The 21,652-nt window shown below is 32.6% G+C and overlaps 1 protein-coding gene across 1 annotated transcript in view; it reads left to right on the top strand.

Moving 5' to 3' along the window:
* The window catches only part of KCTD8 (potassium channel tetramerization domain containing 8), a 239,019-nt gene extending 219,944 nt beyond the window's left edge, over positions 1 to 19,075 (top strand). The window contains exon 2 of the mRNA XM_049790150.1: positions 17,770 to 19,075. Within this exon, the coding sequence (XP_049646107.1) occupies positions 17,770 to 18,230 (461 nt within the window). The 3' untranslated portion in view covers positions 18,231 to 19,075. The remainder of the gene's footprint in view (positions 1 to 17,769) is intronic.
* The last annotated feature ends 2,577 nt before the right edge of the window (positions 19,076 to 21,652 follow it).

Genomic DNA, 21,652 nt, shown 5'->3' with positions numbered 1-21,652 from the left:
AAATTTTTAAATTTTAGTTGAAATTCCTGGTTATTATATAAAGTGTATTAGCATAAAAATCAAGAAACTCTAATGTAGTAATTACTTTATACAAATATATTCTTACAAAATTTTCCCAGATATGCATCCTTGTGAGTTTAATGCTATTTGGCATTACAGTTAATTCTAGATTGTCTTTAGGATTTCAGAAAAGTTGGTTTTCACATCATTTTCCAGAGTTTTGAATCAGTGAATTTAAGAGGTTAACTCATAATGAACACTAAAATCAGACATAAGCCCCTCTAAATTAAGTTTCTGCCACCCCTGCCCGTATGTGATATTGTTACATATAGATATCTAAATATCTATATTTAGATAGATATACTTCTATCTAAACCTTGGTTTAAATAAATTTATATTGGTACAGTAGGCAATTTGCTACTTCGAAATATCAGTAAGGCGACATAAATGTGATACTTTATGTAATATCACATTTTTGTGATACTTGACCAAATAAGCATTGAGTATGTGGTCCATATCAATAGAATTTGCAGAAATATTTAAACAATTCTAAGTAAATTTGGACTCATTTATTTTCCTTTATGATTTTATTTCATGAGAAAGGTTTTTTATTTTCAAGTTGATTATGACTTTCAACTAGTTACTGGCTCACAGAAAAAATATAAAATACATATTATTACGAAATGGTGCAAAACTATTGCTTTACTTTTATACTGATGGAAAAATATTGACAAAAAGTCTTCGTTTCTGTGTTTACAAATTCTCTTATCCTAAAGTATGTATAGCTTTAATATGTTCTTGTGAATATATTTGTATACATTTGTGTTTGTCTTTTACTCTTTTCTACATCTTGAAACACATTTTTCTTTCAGACTATAAAAAGATGAGGGATGGGGCCAGAGAGATAGCATGAAGGTAGGGCATTTGCCTTGCATACAGGATAGTGATTCGAATCCCGACATCCCCTATGGTCCTCCAAGCCTGCCAGGAGTGATTTCTGAGTGTAGATCCAGGAGTAACCCTTGAGTGTTGCTAGGTGTGACCCCCTCCGAAAAAAAGAAAAAGATGAGGGGTTAATCTAGTAAATTTGGTCACTCTGGTCATAGGTTCAAAATTCAGAGTTGAAGACACGTGACTCTTTGAAGAACAAAAATAAATATATTATTTCTAAGTTATATTTTATTACTATTTTTCATTAGAACAACTAATATTTTTCCACAACTAATTTTCAATTTTCTCATCTTTTTCTATTAGTTTCTAAAATTCTAAAATGTGCATAGAGGGACCATCATTATAGAGCTGGTAAGGTACTTGTTTTGCATGTAGCCAATACTGGTTCCATCCCTAGCAAATAATATGGTCTCCAAGCCTGCCAAAAATGAGTACTGAATACAGAGCCAGGATAAGTCTTGAGCACCATGAGATGTGGTGTATGGCTCCAAAAATGCTTATAGAAATTTTAAGATTATGCATTTAAATTATAGTTCTTTAGTGAAGTGCACAACTTGTTTCATAGATATTTCAGTTATAATACTAGATAATTAGTAACTACTTAAACGTGATAACAGGTTTATTAAGCACTTATTCTGATGGTATTAGTATTTCATTTTGCCTAAAATACTTGTTTAATAGATGGATCTGTATAGTCACTGAGATTGATACACAAGCACTGAGAAATCTCTTGTTTAGCACTCTTTATACTACTGAAGCTAGCTTGAAGAATTTAGTAAACTGCAGTCATATATGAGAGCTTTGCAGTTAACTGAGAAAAGACTTTATGCTTTTTACTCCACTGACACTTTAAATTATTCCAGATGTTTCCAATTTTTCATAACATTACTCCCTACCCCAATCTTACCTTATCTGGGTTGGTAATACATTATAGTTGTCTAAGTCTTTGTTAAAATTATACTCCCATAGCTTAAAACTTGTTTCATGAAATATGTACCAAGTATATACAAAAACAGTAAAAAATTTATTCCTGTATGTATGACACAAATAAAAACCCTGCTAGTTTCTTATATAGGGAAAGGATTTAAACCCAACAATATATGTGAAATTTAGGAAATTATTATCTCTAATTTCGCTTAACTAGAAAATAAGGGTTGTAGAAATAATGTGGGAGATCCAAATGAGAGCATGTCATGGAAAGCCTTGATGATGTGTCTAAGAAATTTGGTATATTTCAAAAAGGCTTTGACATTTTTTGACAACAGATATGATAATAAAATCACTTTTCAATGATATGTAGCTTCTGTCTTAGTATAGATAGCAACATGTAGACTTTAGACCTTTAAAGAGTTTTAGTTCATTGCAACATATTCTGTAAGAATTTAAAAAGTTATTAAAATCAATTCAGTAAGAGCTTATGAGAATCATAGCTAAGTGACTGAATACTAAAGATTAATTGATTGGAACACTATCAAAATACATCTGGTAGAATTAGCCATAGTATTGCACTGTGAGGGAAGTAAAGAGAAAAATATAAGAAATTAACTGACCCTAAGAGTTACAATATGAATCATTAATAAACCTGTGATGCTTTTGTAAGAAAAATAAAATAAAAGAATAAAGAAAAGAAAAAAGTAAAGAAAAATATATAAGGAGGACCTGGTTTCTATTAAAAAATTAGTAAAATCAACATTTGCATATTCTGTTTTTATTTAGTGTTTATAAAGGAACAAAATCTTAGGAGTTAGACTTTAAGGAATAATGTACTAGAGATACTTGGAATCTGATATAAGAAAGTAAAAATTCTTTGATTATGGTATTTATATATAAGGTATGTATAATGTAACAAAACATCACTTAATACTATTGATAGATTTATGGAAGTTGGGGCTTTAAATAAAATGATGTACACAAAATATTAGGTTTGAATGAATTTATTTGTTCAACTTTTTGGCTAGGCCTGTTTTTCCCCTACACAGTGTATCAAGCAAAAGGGCATTTATTTGAGAATCTGCTGTAAATTCATAAGTGTATATATATATTGGGGAAGTGAGTATGAGTGTGTATGTGTATGTATGTAAGAGACTTTAGGGTAGAATATTTTAAGTGTGTTTGTATGTAAGAGACTTTAGGGGAGAATATTTTAAGAAAGATTTTTGTGCCCAGGGAACCTATAGACATCCATCTACATTTAATGATTAATCTTCAACAGACGAATGGCTAAAGAAACTGTGGTACATATACACAATGGAATATTATGCAGCTGTCAGGAGAGATGAAGTCATGAAATTTTCCTATACATGGATGTACACGGAATCTATTATGCTGAGTGAAATAAGTCAGAGAGAGAGAGAAAAACGCAGAATGGTCTCACACATTTATGGGTTTTAAGAAAAATGAAAGACATTCTTGCAATAATAACTTTCAGACACAAAAGAGAAAAGAGCTGGAAGTTCCAGCTCACCTCAGGAAGCTCATCACAAAGAGTGATGAGTTTAGTTGGATAAATAACTACAGTTTGAACTGTCCTAATAATGAGAATGTATGAGGGAAATTGAGAACCTGTTTAGAGTACAGGCGGGGGTCGGGTGGGGAGGAGGGAGACTTGGGACATTGGTGATGGGAATGTTGCACTGGTGATGGGTGGTGTTAAAAAAAAAAGAGGTAAAAGAAGCAGGATATTCAATCCTAATAAAGCTGGGAAGAAAGTTGGAAGATTAATACAACCTGCCTTCAAGACATACTCAAGTGAGAAAAAAAAAAAAGAAAGAGCAGGTCTTGAGAGTCTCCACCACAAGAGGAAGGATGTACAACTCTGTGTGGGGAGGGCTGCTGACTAGACAGATGGAGGCGATCATTTTGCAATAGATTCAAATATCAAAAAAAAAAAAAAAACAAAAAAAAAGAAAAAAAAGAAATAAAAAAAAAAAGAAGAAAATCTACATCATTAGACAAAAATTGACTAGGCAATTCCTGAGAGTTAATACAGCAGTTTAACCACTTGCCTTGCATGCATCCAACCAGGGGTTGACCACCAGCATCTCATAGGGTACCTTGAGCACAACTAAGAGTGATTTTTTTAGTGCAACACTAGGTGTAACACCTGAGTACTATCAGGTATGCCCACCTAAAATGACTAGACATGATATCAATTTTTCAAGTTACGTAGGTTATTATTTGAAAGCAAAGCTAGAGGCACCATAGAGATAGTGTAGTGGTAGGCCATTTACCTTGCATGCAGTCAACCCAGGATAGCTGTTGGTTCAAATACCAGCATCCCATATGGTCCCCTGAGCCAGCCAGGAGCGATTTCTAAGTGCAGAGCCAGGAGTAACGCCTAAGAGTCACTAAGTTTGACCCCAAAACAAAAAACAAAACAAAAAAGAAGCTAGAATACAGAGAGAGAGGTATATGTATTTTTTTTTAAATTCAGCTCTTCAAAAAAAATTCAGCTCTTATAGGTCAGGTCCTGTATCATTTAGATACTAAAATTGTTATTCTACTAATTGCATCAAATGTCATCATTCAGCATCGCTTAAGGGTCAGGATTAGATTAAATAGACTTATTTTCACTTTCCATGTTGAAACAAACTCTTGCAAATAGAGTGACTTAAATACACATTTTTTTTGTTTTGCAGTTTCTGATACTAACGTTTGAAATCATTTTCACTGGGTGACGTCATTTTGTCAGCTGTGCCTCACTGATTCCAGTGGTTCTGGAGAAAATATGTTTCATGCCTCTTCTGGCTTCCTGCCAGTGCTGGCATGCCTTGATTTTAATTGTATGACTTCAGTTTCCAATTCTGTGACCACACTGACTCTTCTCTGAGAATCAAATGTCCCTCTGACTCAAAAATTTCTCCCAATTAATCCAGAACAATATCTCTACTTCTTTTCTCACGTGCCCAATGACCTTGACAGATAAAGTGACATTTATAAGATCCACAAATTAGCACCTTATGTATTAACTGGAGACACTTTAAATCCATGTCTCTTCTTCATTATTTTATAACAACTGTCGAAGAAATATCATATTTTAACCAACATTTAGGCAGAATAGAACAGTGAATCTTGAAGATTCATGTTAGCACCCAGCTGGTAGATATCAGGACGTCAAGCATCTTTGCTATCTCCAGACTGAGCTTATTAGTACTTTACTGTGGTACCATGTAAAATTAAACTAAAGTAAAGCATGTATGCTCTGATTTCCGTTCAATGTAGTGATTCTGCACCAAGTTTCTCTGTAGCAGGCACAGTTTTATAAATCTCAAAGTTAAATGAGGTGGTACTCGATTAAATAGTATGACAGCTGCAAGAAGTTGCATCTCAGTGACCATTGTTGGAAGTATATGGAAATGTTTGTTGGCAGGAAAGCACTTGGGACCAGAAGAATTTCAATGAGTTCAAGTTCTCTCAGCCATTGCTCTCTGCTTCAATAAATACAGCAATGGGAACCTAAGAGTATCATTAGCCTTAACTTTTTCTCTTTACAATTTCTTCTCACTGTTATTTATTTGTCTAGAAAGGTTCTATGACAGAGGTTTACTCCTTTATAATAGACAAAATAATTTATAAGTCATGGTATTAAAATAAAAATAATTCATTATATACAGCACATCATAAGTACTTCTTATACCTCCCCAAACACATGCACACAATGTATTTTTCTCTCCCGTAGTCATCAGATGTATTATAAAACAACCTCCTAATAATCCTTGATAAACACTATGTATGTAAAGATACACATGTGTATATATATTATACATATACTTGTATATGTATGTATATGTCTATATATACAGAGTTTAAGGATACAGGTCAGGTGAAAATAAATCTGTGTCCAATTATTTGAAATTAAGACAAATATTTCTGTACAGTCTATATCTAGATAAAGGAGTTCAGCACAAGGTGACCATATGGAAAAAAACTCAAAACAGTAATTAGTGATAAGCAATATGTATATCTGAAGTGAGAAATTGGTAAGAAGAAGGATTTAAATACAGAGTTCTGAAGATAAAGCATCTTTGTGGTAATTTCCCCAGTTTTGTTGATATAGGTATTAGAGAACTATAATTATTTATGTTATACAGCATAGTTGTTTGACATCGATATATTGTGAAATAATAAAGGCAGTGTATTTAGTGAACATGATCATCTCCTGTAAAGACAATAAAGGGAAAGAACAACACCAACAAATAAAAGTTTTCCTTATAATTGGAATCCTTAGAATCTTCTCTCCTAAAAACATTCATATATATCCTGTAGCTGTAGTAATTATGGTGAACATGGATATTATATCCCTAGTTTTTATACTATACATGGAGTTTTATATTTTTAGCTACCTTCCTTTGGTTTCTCTACCAGAATTTTTGTTTTGTTTTGTTTTGTTTTTTAACATGACCTTTTCCTAACCATAGGTCCTATGAAAGAAATGTGGAGCACAATTTTAGTGTAGACTTCTTGCATGGGGCCTGTAACTATTTTCCCACATAAATGGGCTTCTAAAGTACAAGTGTACCTAGAAGCCCCTAAATTAGGAGATTCATTAGAACATCTCAGAAATAGATAGAAATGTAGACAGAGATAGCTCAATGGGATAAGCAAATGCTTTGTTTATGGCAGGCCTAGGTTCAATCTCCAGCACCACATGGTCCCATAACCAGAGTCCAGAATGACCCATTAGCACAGAACTAAGAGTAATATTGTTAATACTGTTAATACTATGAGATGTAATCCCAAGACAACAAAAATTAAAATACAGGGACAGACTGAACTTACCACTCTTTGTGGTAAACTTCTTATCATGGATTTATCTTTCCAACTCTCACCTCATTTTCTTTGGGTACTATTACTATGCTGTCTTCTATTTTTCTTAAATCTCAGATAAGTGAGACTATTTTGTATTTAATTATCTCCCTCTGACTTATTTTAATCAATTTAATATTCTCCATATCCATCTATGTATAGACAGATTTCACGACTTCATTTTTTTCTAACAGCTGCATAGTATTCCATTGCCACTGTACCATAGTTTCTTTAACAGTTCTGTTGTCAGGCATCTCAGTTGTTAGAGAAATAACTATACTAACAACAATCATAATAATGATAGGGAGAGAAATGCAATGACTGTCTTGAAGATAGGCAAGGGATGAGGAGAAGGGAAATAAGGGACATTGGTGGTGAGAAAATAGCACTAGTGAAGGGGGAAGACATTTTATGGGTGAAATCCAATTATTAACAAATTTGTAATCATGGTGCTTAAATATATAAAACACTTTAAAAAATGTCAAGGCCAGAGATATAGTATAGCAGGTAGGGTTTCTTGCATTCAGCTGATTCAAGTTTGTTCCATGGTGTCCTACATGATCTTTGGGACCAACCAGGAGTGATCCCTGAACAGGAATAAGTCCTATGCACGACAGAATATGCCCCCCCAAAAATTAGTAAAGGAAAAATAAATATGTAAGTCAGAAATAATTAAAAGATAGGTGAACACTTAAACTCTGACTTCTGATCATATTTTAAGCATAAGTTATAAATAAGTGTTGTCATTCTTCAAAGCAAAATTAAATGTCTATACTCTGTATTGTAAATTATTCCCAAATGCATTTTCTTAATAACCCTAAATGAATAATGCAAAATTTTCTCAAAGGAATGTTTTCACTAACAAAAAGATGGTAATATCATTATTGGAGTGAGAGGTGGCAGGGGAGCTCCAAAGCAGTACTCTGGAGACTGAGACCCCTACTGTCAATTCTCAGCCAACCAGGCAGGCAGGCAGTTTAAAACAAGGACCCAATGATCCGCTACTGCTCTGTCCTGCAGTACTCAGTGATATTTAAGCCACCAGTAAGATGCTTAGAGTAAAGTTCAGAAGCAGCCAAAGTAAAACAAATGAATTATTAAAGTAGTTATTAGTAATAGTTCTTTATATGACATCCAAAAAGCAGTTTGCATGCCCGGGGACCTATGACTTCAAACCAAATATGAAATGAGAATCTGAGTACATTGTTATAAAGTAGATTACAGAGTGAAGCATTGACTGTGTATTATTCACAATAATAAATTATAGTATTATATTTTTAAACTAATAGGAACCTGTTTAGTAGCTGCTTCATGGAATGGGAAGACAATAAATTTCATTGATGATTTCCAGTTGCATAAACAAAAAATTACCCTGGTCAATTGAATCTTGCAAAATAATATTAAACTATTTGTGATTGTAGGCTCTCTTGTTCAAGAAATTTTCAAGGCTGTTACTCATTTTGTTAAATATTATTTTAACATAAATTGTTACAAATAATTAGGAGAGTAAAAAAATCATAGGAAATCACATTCAAATGAGAAAATGGAAGGTTTTGTGCATTGAAGAAATGTAAAGGCCAAACAGATATTGGAGGACATGGAACCCAAAATAAGTATAATGGAAATATGCATAGTTAAAGAGTATTTGATCAATGTATGGGTACTATATATGGGATATTCATTTGGTAAACTGTATGAAGTACTCTGTATGGGTCACTATATATGACCTTTATTTTGTCACTGTATGGGGCCACACCAAGAAGAGTTCTCAAGGTCAGGATCTAGTCTTCAAGCTGTATACTGTGTTTCATAGGGAAGATGTTTGTAGGTATTAGATTTTAGAATAGTAGATTGTAGAATAGTGTGAAGTAGGACTAAAGTAAAATTTAAAAAACTGGTTAAAAGATCATGAGAGGGGCCCGGAGAAATAGTACAGTGGCGTTTGCCTTGCAAGCAGCCGATCCAGGACCAAAGGTGGTTGGTTCGAATCCCGGTGTCCCATATGGTCCCCCGGGCCTGCCAGGAGCTATTTCTGAGCAGACAGCCAGGAGTAACCCCTGAGCATCGCCGGGTGTGGCCCAAAAACAAAAAAAAAAAAAAAAGAAGGAAAAGATCATGAGAAATGATAACTCTGTTATAAGTGATAAAAATCAGAACAGAGGTGAAGAGAAAGATTCAAGAGCAGTGCACTATCCTTAGGTTTTTAGATTCTATTCACAGGGTAGAAAATAACAGACTTGAAAAGTGTTTGGAATGAAATATAAATGCATTCATTAGCCAAAAGTGATCTTAATTATAACCAGCAATAATAGATTCATAGAAAGACATAGATCTCTCTAGTAGGAAGACATTTTAAAAACTTCCATTAATGTTTTAATTGAACTATTTGTTGCATTATTTATTTATTGTTATTTTATTATTCATAGTAGTATGTCAGGTACTTATAGTCTTACCATTTTTATTTAATTATAAAACCTTTAGTTAATTATAAAATAAGTTTCCTTTCAATTATCTGAATTATGTAAGGAAATATAAAACATTTTGTGTCTTTGTGGGAGAGAAAATTGTGTGGAGAAAGAATATTGCATGTGTTTGGGGACTTAGGTGTGAATTCCATTGTTGGACTGGTGGAACATTCTCATCTGGATCTTCTAAATAAATACCTAGTACAGTAAATTATAATTAATGCTAAGCAGAAAATGAATGATATGGTCAGTAGCGAATAAAAAAATCCACATGATGTTTCAATTACCTTTTTCATGTCCTCTCTCAAGCCGAGGTTGAAAGCCTCTAGAAGGACTCTGCCCATTTTCAGCTTATTTGATTTATTTAATTTTTTTTATTTTTTTTTATTTTTTACCCCATTTTATTGCTTTTCTTTCTTTCAAACAAAACCACATAACTTGAATTATCTAGCTTCACCTCTCAAATAGAGGGGGAAACAAAGGAGGATACCAGGACCAAACAGATAGATGATCACTAATAGTAACCTAGACAAAGAGGGGACCACCTACTGTAGCAGCCTGGGGGGTGATGGTAGGGGATATGGGTTGCAGAAGGGAACAGGGATGCGGGGGAGAACAAATTTGGTGATGGGTATTCCCCTGATTCAATGTTAATATGCACCTAAAATACTACTGTGAAAGATATGTAAGCCAATATGATCAAAATAAAATTAAACAAAAGATTTAATTAAACAGAAAGATGAATTAAAAAATTTACATGAGTAAACAACATTTTATTAATTTAGTTCTAGTGTCATAGAATAGAAGAGCATAGATATTTGCTTTTAAAACAATAAAAACTGTTAACTGAATCAAGGAGAATCAGCAGGGTTTAGTGGTCATGGAAAAAAAAAGAATGCTATATGTTTATTTTTCTTTGGTTTGTCTGTTTTCTTTATTTGGTTTGGTGGAGCTGCACTCAGGATTTATTCCTGGCTCTGTGCTTAGAGATCACTCCTAAGATAGAAGATCAAACTGAAGATAGCAAGAGAACCTTAACCTCTTTACTGTACTATCTCTCTGCCTATATCATATAATTGCACTTTTCTTTTATATTTCCCTTAGACCAGAAAAGTGTTGTTTAAGTAAAGAGAAAACAGAGTATAGAAAGAAAACAAAAACGAGTTTTAATTTTCTCATGTCAGAACATTACTTTAAAACCTTTTACTTTAAAATGATTGTAACTCTTATGTGAACTTCACATTACTGTGAGAAATTAACTGTTGACTTTAAAATGATTCCCAGATCTTAGCTCACTGTAAGCACAGTTTACACTTGTTTCTTCCTTTATGCTTTGTCATATCTGAATTACTCTGTGTACACACACGTACCTCTTTCTACATGTGATGAACATTAACTTGGAATATGATATGCGCTCAACAAATTTTTATCAAGTTAAAATGAAGGTTTTTGTTCTCCTTTTGTTCATTCACTTAATAACTAGAGATATTCAAGTGGTGTTAATATTTAAAATGGATTAGTTCATTCACTTGAAGCACCACATAACCATTCACACACCATTGAGTTTAGTATTGTTAAACGGTAATGTCCCTTCTGGGAAATGTATCTGCTGCAGACACATTTTTACATCTCAACTCTTTTGTTGTTTTGTTATCGCTAGGCAGGTAAAATGATGAAATTTAAAGGTATGTTAAGTGTACAGTTGTACACATAAACATTATTTGGAAATACATGTGTATTCCAACAAAAATATAGAAATATTTTAACTAAATATGCACACATCCAGAACTTTCAAAAAATCATTTGTTGTATTTTTAGAAGAAAGTATGTGTTTCATTTCTAAACTATCCTTTCCACCCAAAAGACTTATGAGATCTATAATTTCCCTTTTTTAATATCAACATAATAAAAGCCAACAGAATTAATCAAAAGTTCTATTTTTTCCAACTTTACAAGTTGGGCCCATTGTGTTGCCTTCAATTTGTTTTATTTTCCTCATGTAATATTTTACTATTGCTTCTAATTCACACACTTTAATAACATAAAAAAGCTTTCATGTTTTATTTTCTCAAATAAGTTTCATTTTACATAAAAATTTAATATATAATCATTTTTCAAATCTATTATGCATAACTTAAGAGAAAAATTACTTTCACATGCTTTTATCCTTTTATAGCCAATGTGACTTATTTCATTTAAATGGCTATACAAAACTTGGGGTCTTGAGAAACTAAGAAACTTCTCTGAAATTCATATGTTCCAAGTTAAAATGAGTAACATCATAAATAGAAGGAGCAGATTTAGATTTCTTAATTAGGACTGTAATAGACAAATGAACTAATGCATCATACTATGGATAGATAGCACTTGAAAATATGCTGAATTATAATTGACATTTTGAGGATTTATTCATAGACATATTCTATTTGTATGTATAAAGGCCATGCCACAAGTCTCTGAAGCTCAAGCAGAAGAAAACAAAAAGTATCTTAAGAAATATATGGGCCCGGAGAGAGAGCACAGCAGCATTTGCCTTGCAAGCTGCCGATCCAGGACCAAAGGTGGTTGGTTCGAATCCCGGTTTCCCATATGGTACCCCGTGCCTGCCAGGAGCTATTTCTGAGCAGACAGCCAGGAGTAACCCCTGAGCACAGCCCGGTGTGCCCCCCCCGGCCCCCCCAAAAAAAGAAATATAGCTAGTTAAATGAACTTTAATGTGAACTCAGTCATTCTCCTGCTTTTAGAATCTATCTCATTGGTGTCAAGAAAGTGCAGGGATTAGGCACATGTCTATATGATCCCTGATTCTATAAGGTCTTCCCAGCATCATAGGTTGGGTCCAAGATTCCCTCTTATATCTCCAGGGTTCCCTTTTACATCAGTATGTAGCACTGAACCATGATATCTGGGCCTCCTAAACATAGCTAGGAAAGATCTCCCTTTGCCCCCATAAGTCATTCTCACTTATAGCACTTCTGTAAAAATAAATGTTTTAATTAAATTATTACAGTAAAACTTTGTTAAATTGGAGAGTTGATGATGTCCGTTAAGAGTGCGTTTTTCTCTATCAATAAACTTAGAGACAGTTATCCTTGAGTTCTGAAATTTGATGAAGCACTTTACTAGAAGTTAGATTTGTCTCTAGATTTACAAAGTGAAATTTATTCTTGGGTACTCTTTAGTGATTTACTTTTAATTTCTGGTTAGTGTGTCACAGCTCAGAATATCCCTTTCTATTTATAACATAATTTTGAATTCTAGAAATTTATAACACAAATAAACAGGGCTCAACCCCCAAATTAAAAATCAACAAAGATTTTTATTTTAGTTTAATAGGTAATGGTTGATACAAAGTACTTAAAACCCAAATAAAGAAAAGTGCGAACATACTAAATGACTATGTGCATGCATTTGGATATGTGTACTAAATTTTTTAATAAAAAAAAGTTAAATGATTGGTAGCCTATTTAAAGTGTTCGTAGATAAAATTATAATTACTTATTAAATATGATCAACTGTTAAATAAAAATGCTAATCTGTTCATGAGTTAAATAAAACCATGAAAGTGAATAGATTTAACTGTCCAAGTACTTGAAAATTTGTAGCTGTACATGCATAAAATATTCATAAATATGTCTTTTTAAAATTAACTGACTAGTATGAGAGTATATATAATTTATTATTGCTATTGCATAAGAAAGTTTTTAAAATTAATTAACTAGTATGAGAATATATATAATTTATTATTACTCTTTCATAAGAGAGTTGTTTTTTCATGAGATAGAAAAACAATTCAACTAACTGATAAGGGCACTGTGGCATATTTGTTTTCCTTATACCATAACTGATTGGTGGTATCATTTGAAGAAATATATACTTTTGGGAAGAAATATATATGTATGTATGATATATAACACTATTACTAGTTATAGAAACAGAGAGATTTCTGGCAGTCATTTGGTATTTTTTTCCAGGACCTAGTGTTATTTAAATAATCATCATGTTGTGCGTAAGCCTTGGATCATCGAATGGAATGATGGAAAATTAAAGAATTTATATTATCTCTGGAAGCCACCAATTAGATGATATTTGAAACAAACACCAGACAAATAGAGTAAATCATTATCTCAGAATCTATTTTTTCTAAATTTTATATCAAAACACAATTATTCTATTATCATATTTTGTTTCTAATTTTAATCACCATTATCAGCAGTTATTCAAATATGCTGAATCAAAGAGTATAATTAATGAGTGTGTTATTCTGAATTCTGATACTAATAAAAGGGGACTACTTACTTGCTAGCACTTATAATTTATAAAATAAGTGTGTCATACTATTATATACATTCAATAGTGTGAACAAACCAAAGTTAGCCATTTCCCTGTCATGATGTAATCATGATAAAGATTTATTCAGCCGTCTATGTAATAAATGACCTTGCCTGAAGATGACTTATTAAATAGCAGTGTAAAAATTAAATAGTGTACTTGTTCATTCTTATTAATATCTGTTTTATTTTTTTACTTAAAAATGTACAATCAATGTAAATTCAGTTCACGTGTTTTATTTCTAGTTTAAAATATTTAGAGAAGCATAATTCTAAACCACTCTAAGTATTTACAAAACTTAGTATAACATATCAAAAAGTAGAACATTTATTTCTTACTCTGTTCTACTTAGTCTTTTTGCCACTTGAAAGTGATGTGTTTTTTTTATTTCTGAAGGAAGATAATTGATAGTAAGATTGGCAAAAAAAAAAAAAAAAAAAGTGGAGAAAGAATTCTACTGTGAAGAATTAAAATGGGCCTATCTTGTGTTTTCTTGCCAGAAATAAATTGCAAAGTTTTTTCTACTTGAATATGTGCTATTTTTTCCTGTATGTTTTTATTCTTACCTACTTGTACTTTTAAGTAGAGAGACTCCAAGCTTTATTACAACTGCAAATTTGCCTATTCGCCATTGTGCATTTTTCTGAATCCTAATATGGCACCTGCTCAATAAAATTCCATTATCTAAACAGATCAATGAAAATCGTTCTTGATCTTCCATCTTATATTTCAAGAATAATTTTTATTTCTATTTCACATATACATTCTAGTGTATTGTGAGGATTTTGCAATTGTATATATGGAGGGGACACAAGAATACTTATTTCCATGAATAAAGTAAAAAGCCATTAAGAATAATAGTTATATACAATTTGTTTATAATATGGGTTTTATGCAACACTATCTGTCTTAGCATTTATGATGTAATGTCAAATAATATAAAATAAAATGCTTATATCCTTAAGCATTTCCCAGTGAACAAAAACAAAATGAGTCATTTACTTGGGTGGTTTCTGGCATCCTTTTTCTGTATTGTATTTTGTTATTACTTTTCTGCCAGGCATCTTTCTTTAATAATATATGCCTGCCCCTATTAATAGACAGTGATTTTTCAGCACATGCTTATCCTTTAATAAGATTGGTTTCTTAGATTTTCCAGTTTAGTCCTCAAGTACAATATGATTGAGATAATCCTCTTTTTGTTGTCCTTCTGCCTCTCTTTTATTTCACTGAGCATGAGCTATTCCTCCAATTCCATCCAAATTGCCATTAACTGCATGGCAGTATTTTCTTGTGACTTCCTGATATTTCATTTATATATGTATATATATATATATGTATATATATATATCACAACTTCTTTATGTATCAATCTATTGTTGGACACCTGGGATACTTTCCTATTTTGGCCCTTGCAACTAAAAGAATCTAAATTTTTTTATTTTAGCCTGAATATCTTTTGCTACATAAAAAAATAACATAATTATGTTCCAATTGTTTAGATTTAATTTTGTTGTCTTTAACTCTAGTTAACCCATTTAAGGTATCTCTAAGGGACCCATATCCTGGAGAGGGTTGTTTTTTTTTTTTTTCAATATTTTTCTCAAGGTAATTTAGGTTGCTCTAACCTGGATATTGTTAGTCATCCAAGAGTTAATTTTTGTGAATGTTGCGAGATATGGTTCCAGTTTTATTTGTGCACATATGCGTGAGCTTTGTTTTAACTGAATCTAGAGAGAGATGGATGACAGAGAAAGAGAAAGTAGAGAAAAAGTCAAGAGGGTTGGTAGAAAGGATTATGCATCTTGAGTCACAGATACCACCAGATCACAGCAACTCTGGTAGATGGGATGGCGGAAGGGTTCCAAGTTTTGTTAATAACTAAATCCAACTAGAATCCAGAAATCAAAGGAGCCTATGGGTATAGTTTCTACCCATAAGCCACTCAGGAAATAACAAAGTAAATAATGGTTGTGGGTTAATATTAAAAGGTCATTTTCTCTGCTCCATTTCTCTGGATCACCACATTCCACCTATAAATGGCAACAGTAAAGATATTTCCAAAAAATAAAGTATTTCTATTGACCTTGTTCCATGTTATTAACAGCTTCTTAAATATTTTGTCATTTCTCTAAATATTCATAAAATATGGGGTTGCTTTTGTTTTGCTGTAGTTAAGAAAATAAGTTGAAAATTTATTAAGATCTTCCTATGATAAACACATTTTCTTTAAGGTATTTTAGTCTGTCTTTGTTAGGTTAGGAGAGGTATAGGAAATATCTTTCTACAAGATAAGACTCACCAGTTTATGAAGAGAAAAACTCATAATAGCTGTGCAGTTTTTTCACTTTTGCAAATGTGGCAAATATACAGTTGACAGTAGTGTATTTCCATCACTTTAAATGTTCTTAATAATTTTTACATATTTAAATTCCACTTTACAAAATTTATGGAATTAATTTTTCTCATTTTAATTTAAAAATATATTATTAACATTAACAAAATGTTTTATATAGGCACATTTTTTGTTCTTTTTTGGGAGTTGGTTTCATTTGGGGGTGACACCCGGCAGTGCTCAGGAGTCCTTCCTGGCTCTGAACTCAAAAATCGCTTCTGGCAGGCTCAGGGACCATATAAAATGCAGGGAATCGAACCCAGGTCTGGCCCGTGTCGAACACATGCAAGGCAAATGCCCTACCACTGTGCTATTGCTCTGTTCCCTTACATAGCACTTGCATGAGAAAGTATTTTGTTGATTTGTTTCTATAACTTTATGAGCAATTTCAATAATTATAGTGGTATTAATTTATTATGTATTGTTAATTCATTACATATATTCTAATCTTGAGTGCATATTAAAATCACCAGTATTTGTTAAATGTTAACTGTCTTCACAAATATATTTAAAGCAGCTGTTTGGAATCAAGACTGAAACAGCTTGCAAGGTATTCCTCATATGTATCTAAGGTTGTGACCCACAGAATTAAGCAAATTGTTTTCAGTTATAGCTGCATAGTAGTCTAAGTTATCCCCTGGGTAATTTCTTTCAGGTACTAGTACCTTTGCCTCCCATTCTAATTATATAATCTGTTCATAAAGATTGAGACTACAGGAAAAAAATAAGATTAGCAAAGCATATTTCTGAATGGTAGGCCCCCAGTTAATCAAAATTTTATTATCGTTCTGGGTGTATGATGTTCAATAAATGTTTAATGGAAATTGTAATCCCACAGAAGAGTCAAAGAGAGTAAAATGTGTTCCCTCTTGGAAATAAACAGTTTGTATACTTGGACAAATTGTCTTGGCAAACTATCACTTTCTGAAAATTGTTCTCCCAGGTAATATACCTGCATTAGTAAGTCTTGTACTGTAAGAGAATACTATATATCAGCTATACTTCTCATCATAATATTAGGTGCCTATATATCTTAAAAACTTTAATATTTCTCTCTAAGGAAATAGACAGGAAACAAGATTAAGAGACAGAATATGATTTAAAGCAGTCTCACATTTGAAAGCATAAATGATGATTTTGCACCTCTGAGCTTTGAGAATTCCACAGCTTTGTAAAATAGAGCAATTATACCTCTGGCTTTTTTACATTGGAAAAATAGACACATACATGAATACACAATGGAAATCTAGTGTCAACAGTATGGTTAAAAATAAAGTAAGTCCATAATGAAATAGAAATATCACTAGAAAAAACTTTATATAAGTTATGTTCCTTAGATTTCAGAAACTAGTGACTTAATTTTAAAATTGATTTATTGGTAGCCTTTAATGACAGAAATGATCATTAGTCATACTTTATTATTGTAAATATTTAAACAGCATATGATGCTCATTCCATTGTACACAAGCAGCACTGGGTGTGGCAGATATTTGCTTAAATATAAACCAGTACAACCACCATATTCTTAAGATACATGCTATGGGTTGAAAACTGGAAACAAAGTTTAATTAAAAATTCTGGGATTATAATACAGAAAGTACATTGCTTACCTTGTACGCAACCAATCCAGAATCAACCAGATTCCATACTTGGCACATATATGGTTCCCCAAGCACTTCCAGGAGTAAAATCTGAGTTCTGAGCCTAGTTGTAAGAATTTGGGAGTTTGAGGCCCAAAACCGAAAACAGAAAGTAATCGGATGTTCATATTTATTCATTTGTTCTGATTCAATTGTTTTACCTTTCCCCTTTCTTCTTTAGGACCACCTCAGAAAACAACATCACCTAAACAAGAACATGAAGATAGGAAACATGATAAAGTTGCAGATAAAGGAAGTGAAAGCGGTACTTCCTGTAATGAGCTCTCCACGTCTAGTTGTGACAGCCACTCAGAAGCCAGCACTCCCCAGGACAACCCATCCAATGCTCAGCAGGCAACATCTCACCAACCTAACACTTTAACACTGGATCGTCCTTCCAAAAAAGCACCTGTGCAATGGATGCCCCCACCTGACAAACGCAGAAACAGTGAACTCTTTCAGACACTCATCAGCAAGTCCCGGGAAACCAATCTTTCCAAAAAGAAAGTCTGCGAAAAGCTAAGCGTGGAAGAAGAGATGAAAAAGTGCATTCAGGATTTTAAAAAAATCAATATTCCTGATTATTTTCCAGAGCGCAAACGTCAGTGGCAATCTGAACTATTACAAAAGTATGGGTTATAGTAATAATCATATTCCTAAGTATTTAAATAACATGTCAATGTTTACTACAGTGTCACCACCTGACTATGTCCTAATAATGGTCAGTGTGATTCTTGCTGCTCTTCTTTCTTTTTGTGAACGGTGGATGTGGGACAATATTTTCTTTGCACTTCTTTCGGTTGTTTTTAGAAATATAATTTTAAATTGCTGATTCAAAATGGTCCATATTATTTGAACATTTTGCAAGAATGAAAGTAAAATGTGCATGACAGGAAGTCTAGAATCTTGACTTTTGAACTGTGGTTAACGGATATGTTTTTCATTTTGTAACTCTCTAAAAACAATCATCTTATTACATCTATTTAAAGGACAATATGGAAGTAACATCAAGTTCAATTTTAGATGATGGCATTAGGACCCAAATCCAAAACTGTTTAAATGTTAATGCAATAAAACAAGTATTATTTTTGCATGAGTACATTGTTACAAATAAATCACAAGATATAGGGAAGATCTATTTGTGTTGCTTGGGAGGAAAAATTTAAAAATAAAACAAAAAATATAGACAAAGCCTATAAATGTTCCCTGTCTAGAAGATTGAATTTTCTTTGTTCTGGATCTGTGATTTCTTTGGTATATGTATATGGTGTTCTGATGTTAAGATGGTGTAAATATGCCTTATTGCTGTTGTGTCATGGCACTGGCATTCATCTGTTAATGTTAGTCATAATTATTTCTATGGAATGAGTTGTTACATCAGGCTGTGAAAATTGGTGTACTGATGCTCTTAAAGATCCTATTACTATGCTATCAAAAATAATTAAAGAAAGCAGGACAGAGCTTATGTATTTATTAAAAAAGCAAAATACATACAATTGTGTGATTTCTATCGACTCTTCTTTAATATATATTCAATTGTTACATTGTCTTTGATTTTTCTTTCAAATCACTACCTGGAGAATAATATATTTTTCTCTTAATGCTGACAAGTTAGACTTTTAACATACCTCCCAAATGGAAAGAGTCAGATACAAATTTTATTTTACTGAATCTGTAAATTCTTTGCTCACAAGAGAAAAAAGACATCATCTGAAAATGCACTAAAATTTTATTTTAGCTGACAAGATTGAAAGATTCTCCCAAAACAATAGGGAATTGGGAAATTGCCTCTTACAAATTAATGACAAAAGATGTCGATAACAAGCTCAAAGGGCAGCATAGATGACAAGAGATTTCTTCTGGGTTTAATAAATGAGGGGATACAAACTTTCATATATCTTAAGCCACACTGTATTTCACCTCACTATTTTCCCAGAAATAAACATCATGAAACTATGAGAGGGTAAAGCTTTCAAGAGTTCTAGAACTCAGTCTTCTGTGGTTACTTGAAGTAGGAGTTAAAGAAATCTTATTATTTCCTTCAATATAGTATAGGGAACTAAGCAATATTAACTCAAAGTTTAAAATTTTGCATTTGCTTTTGTTGTACTAGTATATAAAATAGTGTCTAAAATAGTAGCTAGTGAAGAAAATGGAGATGTATGATCACCCTTGAATTATCTATCAGACTTAAAAACAAACTTTTCTCTCAAAATCTGTCTTTAGATTTTGATAAGACTGACACAACATGGTTTAATGTAATGTTTAATGTAATGTTGTTTAGATTGCCTCTTTTCAACATATCATCTGTGTTATCTTAGGGATAATGAAGGATAATAATAGAGGTGAATATTTTTCTTTTTTATTTATAAAAAAATTCTGATGGTATTATCAGAATTGTGGAAACAGGATATTATCCAAATATGGACAATAATAACATTAGCCACTAAAATGTCAATTACTTCCAAATCAAAGGGAAAATATATGTGGAGTTATCTTTCTATATTCTTTATTTTCAAATCTTCACTAGTGCTTTCATATTACTGTCAAAGTGGAAGCCAAATCAGTAGAATGTATAATTTTATCTATAAATATTATTCTCCAGTGATACAAAACCCAGTAATAAAGAATAGGAAACAGGTCTTAAATTCTTACATTCTGCCATATTTCTCAACACAAAATTTATAATACATTATTTAGTATATGTAAACTACTTGATACCTTTAATTTTCTACTCAGTAAAAGCCATTGTCAGTAAGATTCTCTTTGATGGAGAAATTAGACTATTTGTAAGGTGCTTCCCTTGCACATGCCTGAACAATGTTTCACTCCCGGCATCCCACAAGACCCCTAGAGCCCCATCAGGAGTGAACCCAGAGCACAGATCCAAGAGTAAGCTCTGAGAATTACTAGGTATGGTACCCCCAAAAAAACAGACCAAAAACCCCCCACCAAACAAATAAAACCTCTCATACTAAGTAAGTTAGAAGAACCCTTTATAAAAATGATCTGTTAAGGTGCTGAAGAAATAGTTGTTAGGATGCTATATAGACCTATACAATAGACCTAGGTTGGATACCAGTTCTTCTACCAGGAGTGATCACTGATCTCACAGCCAGGACTAAGATCTGGACATTTTTCCATGTGGCTCCCCAAAAATCAGCAAAATAATAATCAATTGAACATTTTCTATACATAAAGCATTTTATTCAATGTACATATTACAGATATACAAATCATCAATCATAGATTTTGAGTGATAGCACATGAGTAAGTTGTTTGCCTTGCATGAGGCTGAACAGAGTTGGATACCATGAAATTCTTTTGGTCCTCAGAGCCTGCAGGAGTAATTTCTGAGCACAGAGCCAGGAGTAACCACTGAATGCTGCCAGATGTGGTCCAATAACCAAAAGAGATTAAAACAATGACCAACTTAGCAGTTTATCCTTTAAAATAAACTTCTGCTCTGAGTAGCCCAAACCATTGAAAAGCCACAGCCAGTCTGATTTCTTTTAGGTTGAGGGAGAGGAGAAATTTCAATAAAGGTAACTAGAAAAGTGATTTTTACCTGAAGAAAGATAACTACAAAACTAAAATATAGGGGCCGGGTAGGTGGCGCTGGAGGTAAGGTGTCTGCCTTGCAAGCGCTAGCCAAGGAAGGACCGCGGTTCAATCCCCCGGCGTCCCATATGGTCCCCCCCATGCCAGGGGTGATTTCTGAGCACATAGCCAGGAGTAACCCCTGAGCGTCAAACGGGTGTGGCCCAAAAACCAAAAAAAAAAAAAAAAAAAAAACTAAAATATAGGTTAATCTAAAACAAAAATGACAAACCCCTTCTGTCAAAATGCTGAGAAGAAAATAGGAAGCATTATCAAAAGTCAAAAGATTTGAAGTTAGGTATTTATTTGACTTCACATATTTTGCCTTATTGTTATTTGTTAACTGCTCATTTTGTGACATGACATGGTGTTATTGTGATGAACACAATCAGTACTTACTAAGAAAGAAGAAAGAAAAGTTAGTTTTGAATTTTTTCAATTTTGGAAAAATGAAGTATGCATAC

Source organism: Suncus etruscus, chromosome 16 (genome assembly GCF_024139225.1).
Source record: "Suncus etruscus isolate mSunEtr1 chromosome 16, mSunEtr1.pri.cur, whole genome shotgun sequence".
NCBI classification, from domain to species: domain Eukaryota; kingdom Metazoa; phylum Chordata; class Mammalia; order Eulipotyphla; family Soricidae; genus Suncus; species Suncus etruscus.
The sequence above is the reverse complement of the archived record's forward strand: the minus strand, read 5'-3'. Positions and strand labels throughout refer to the sequence as shown.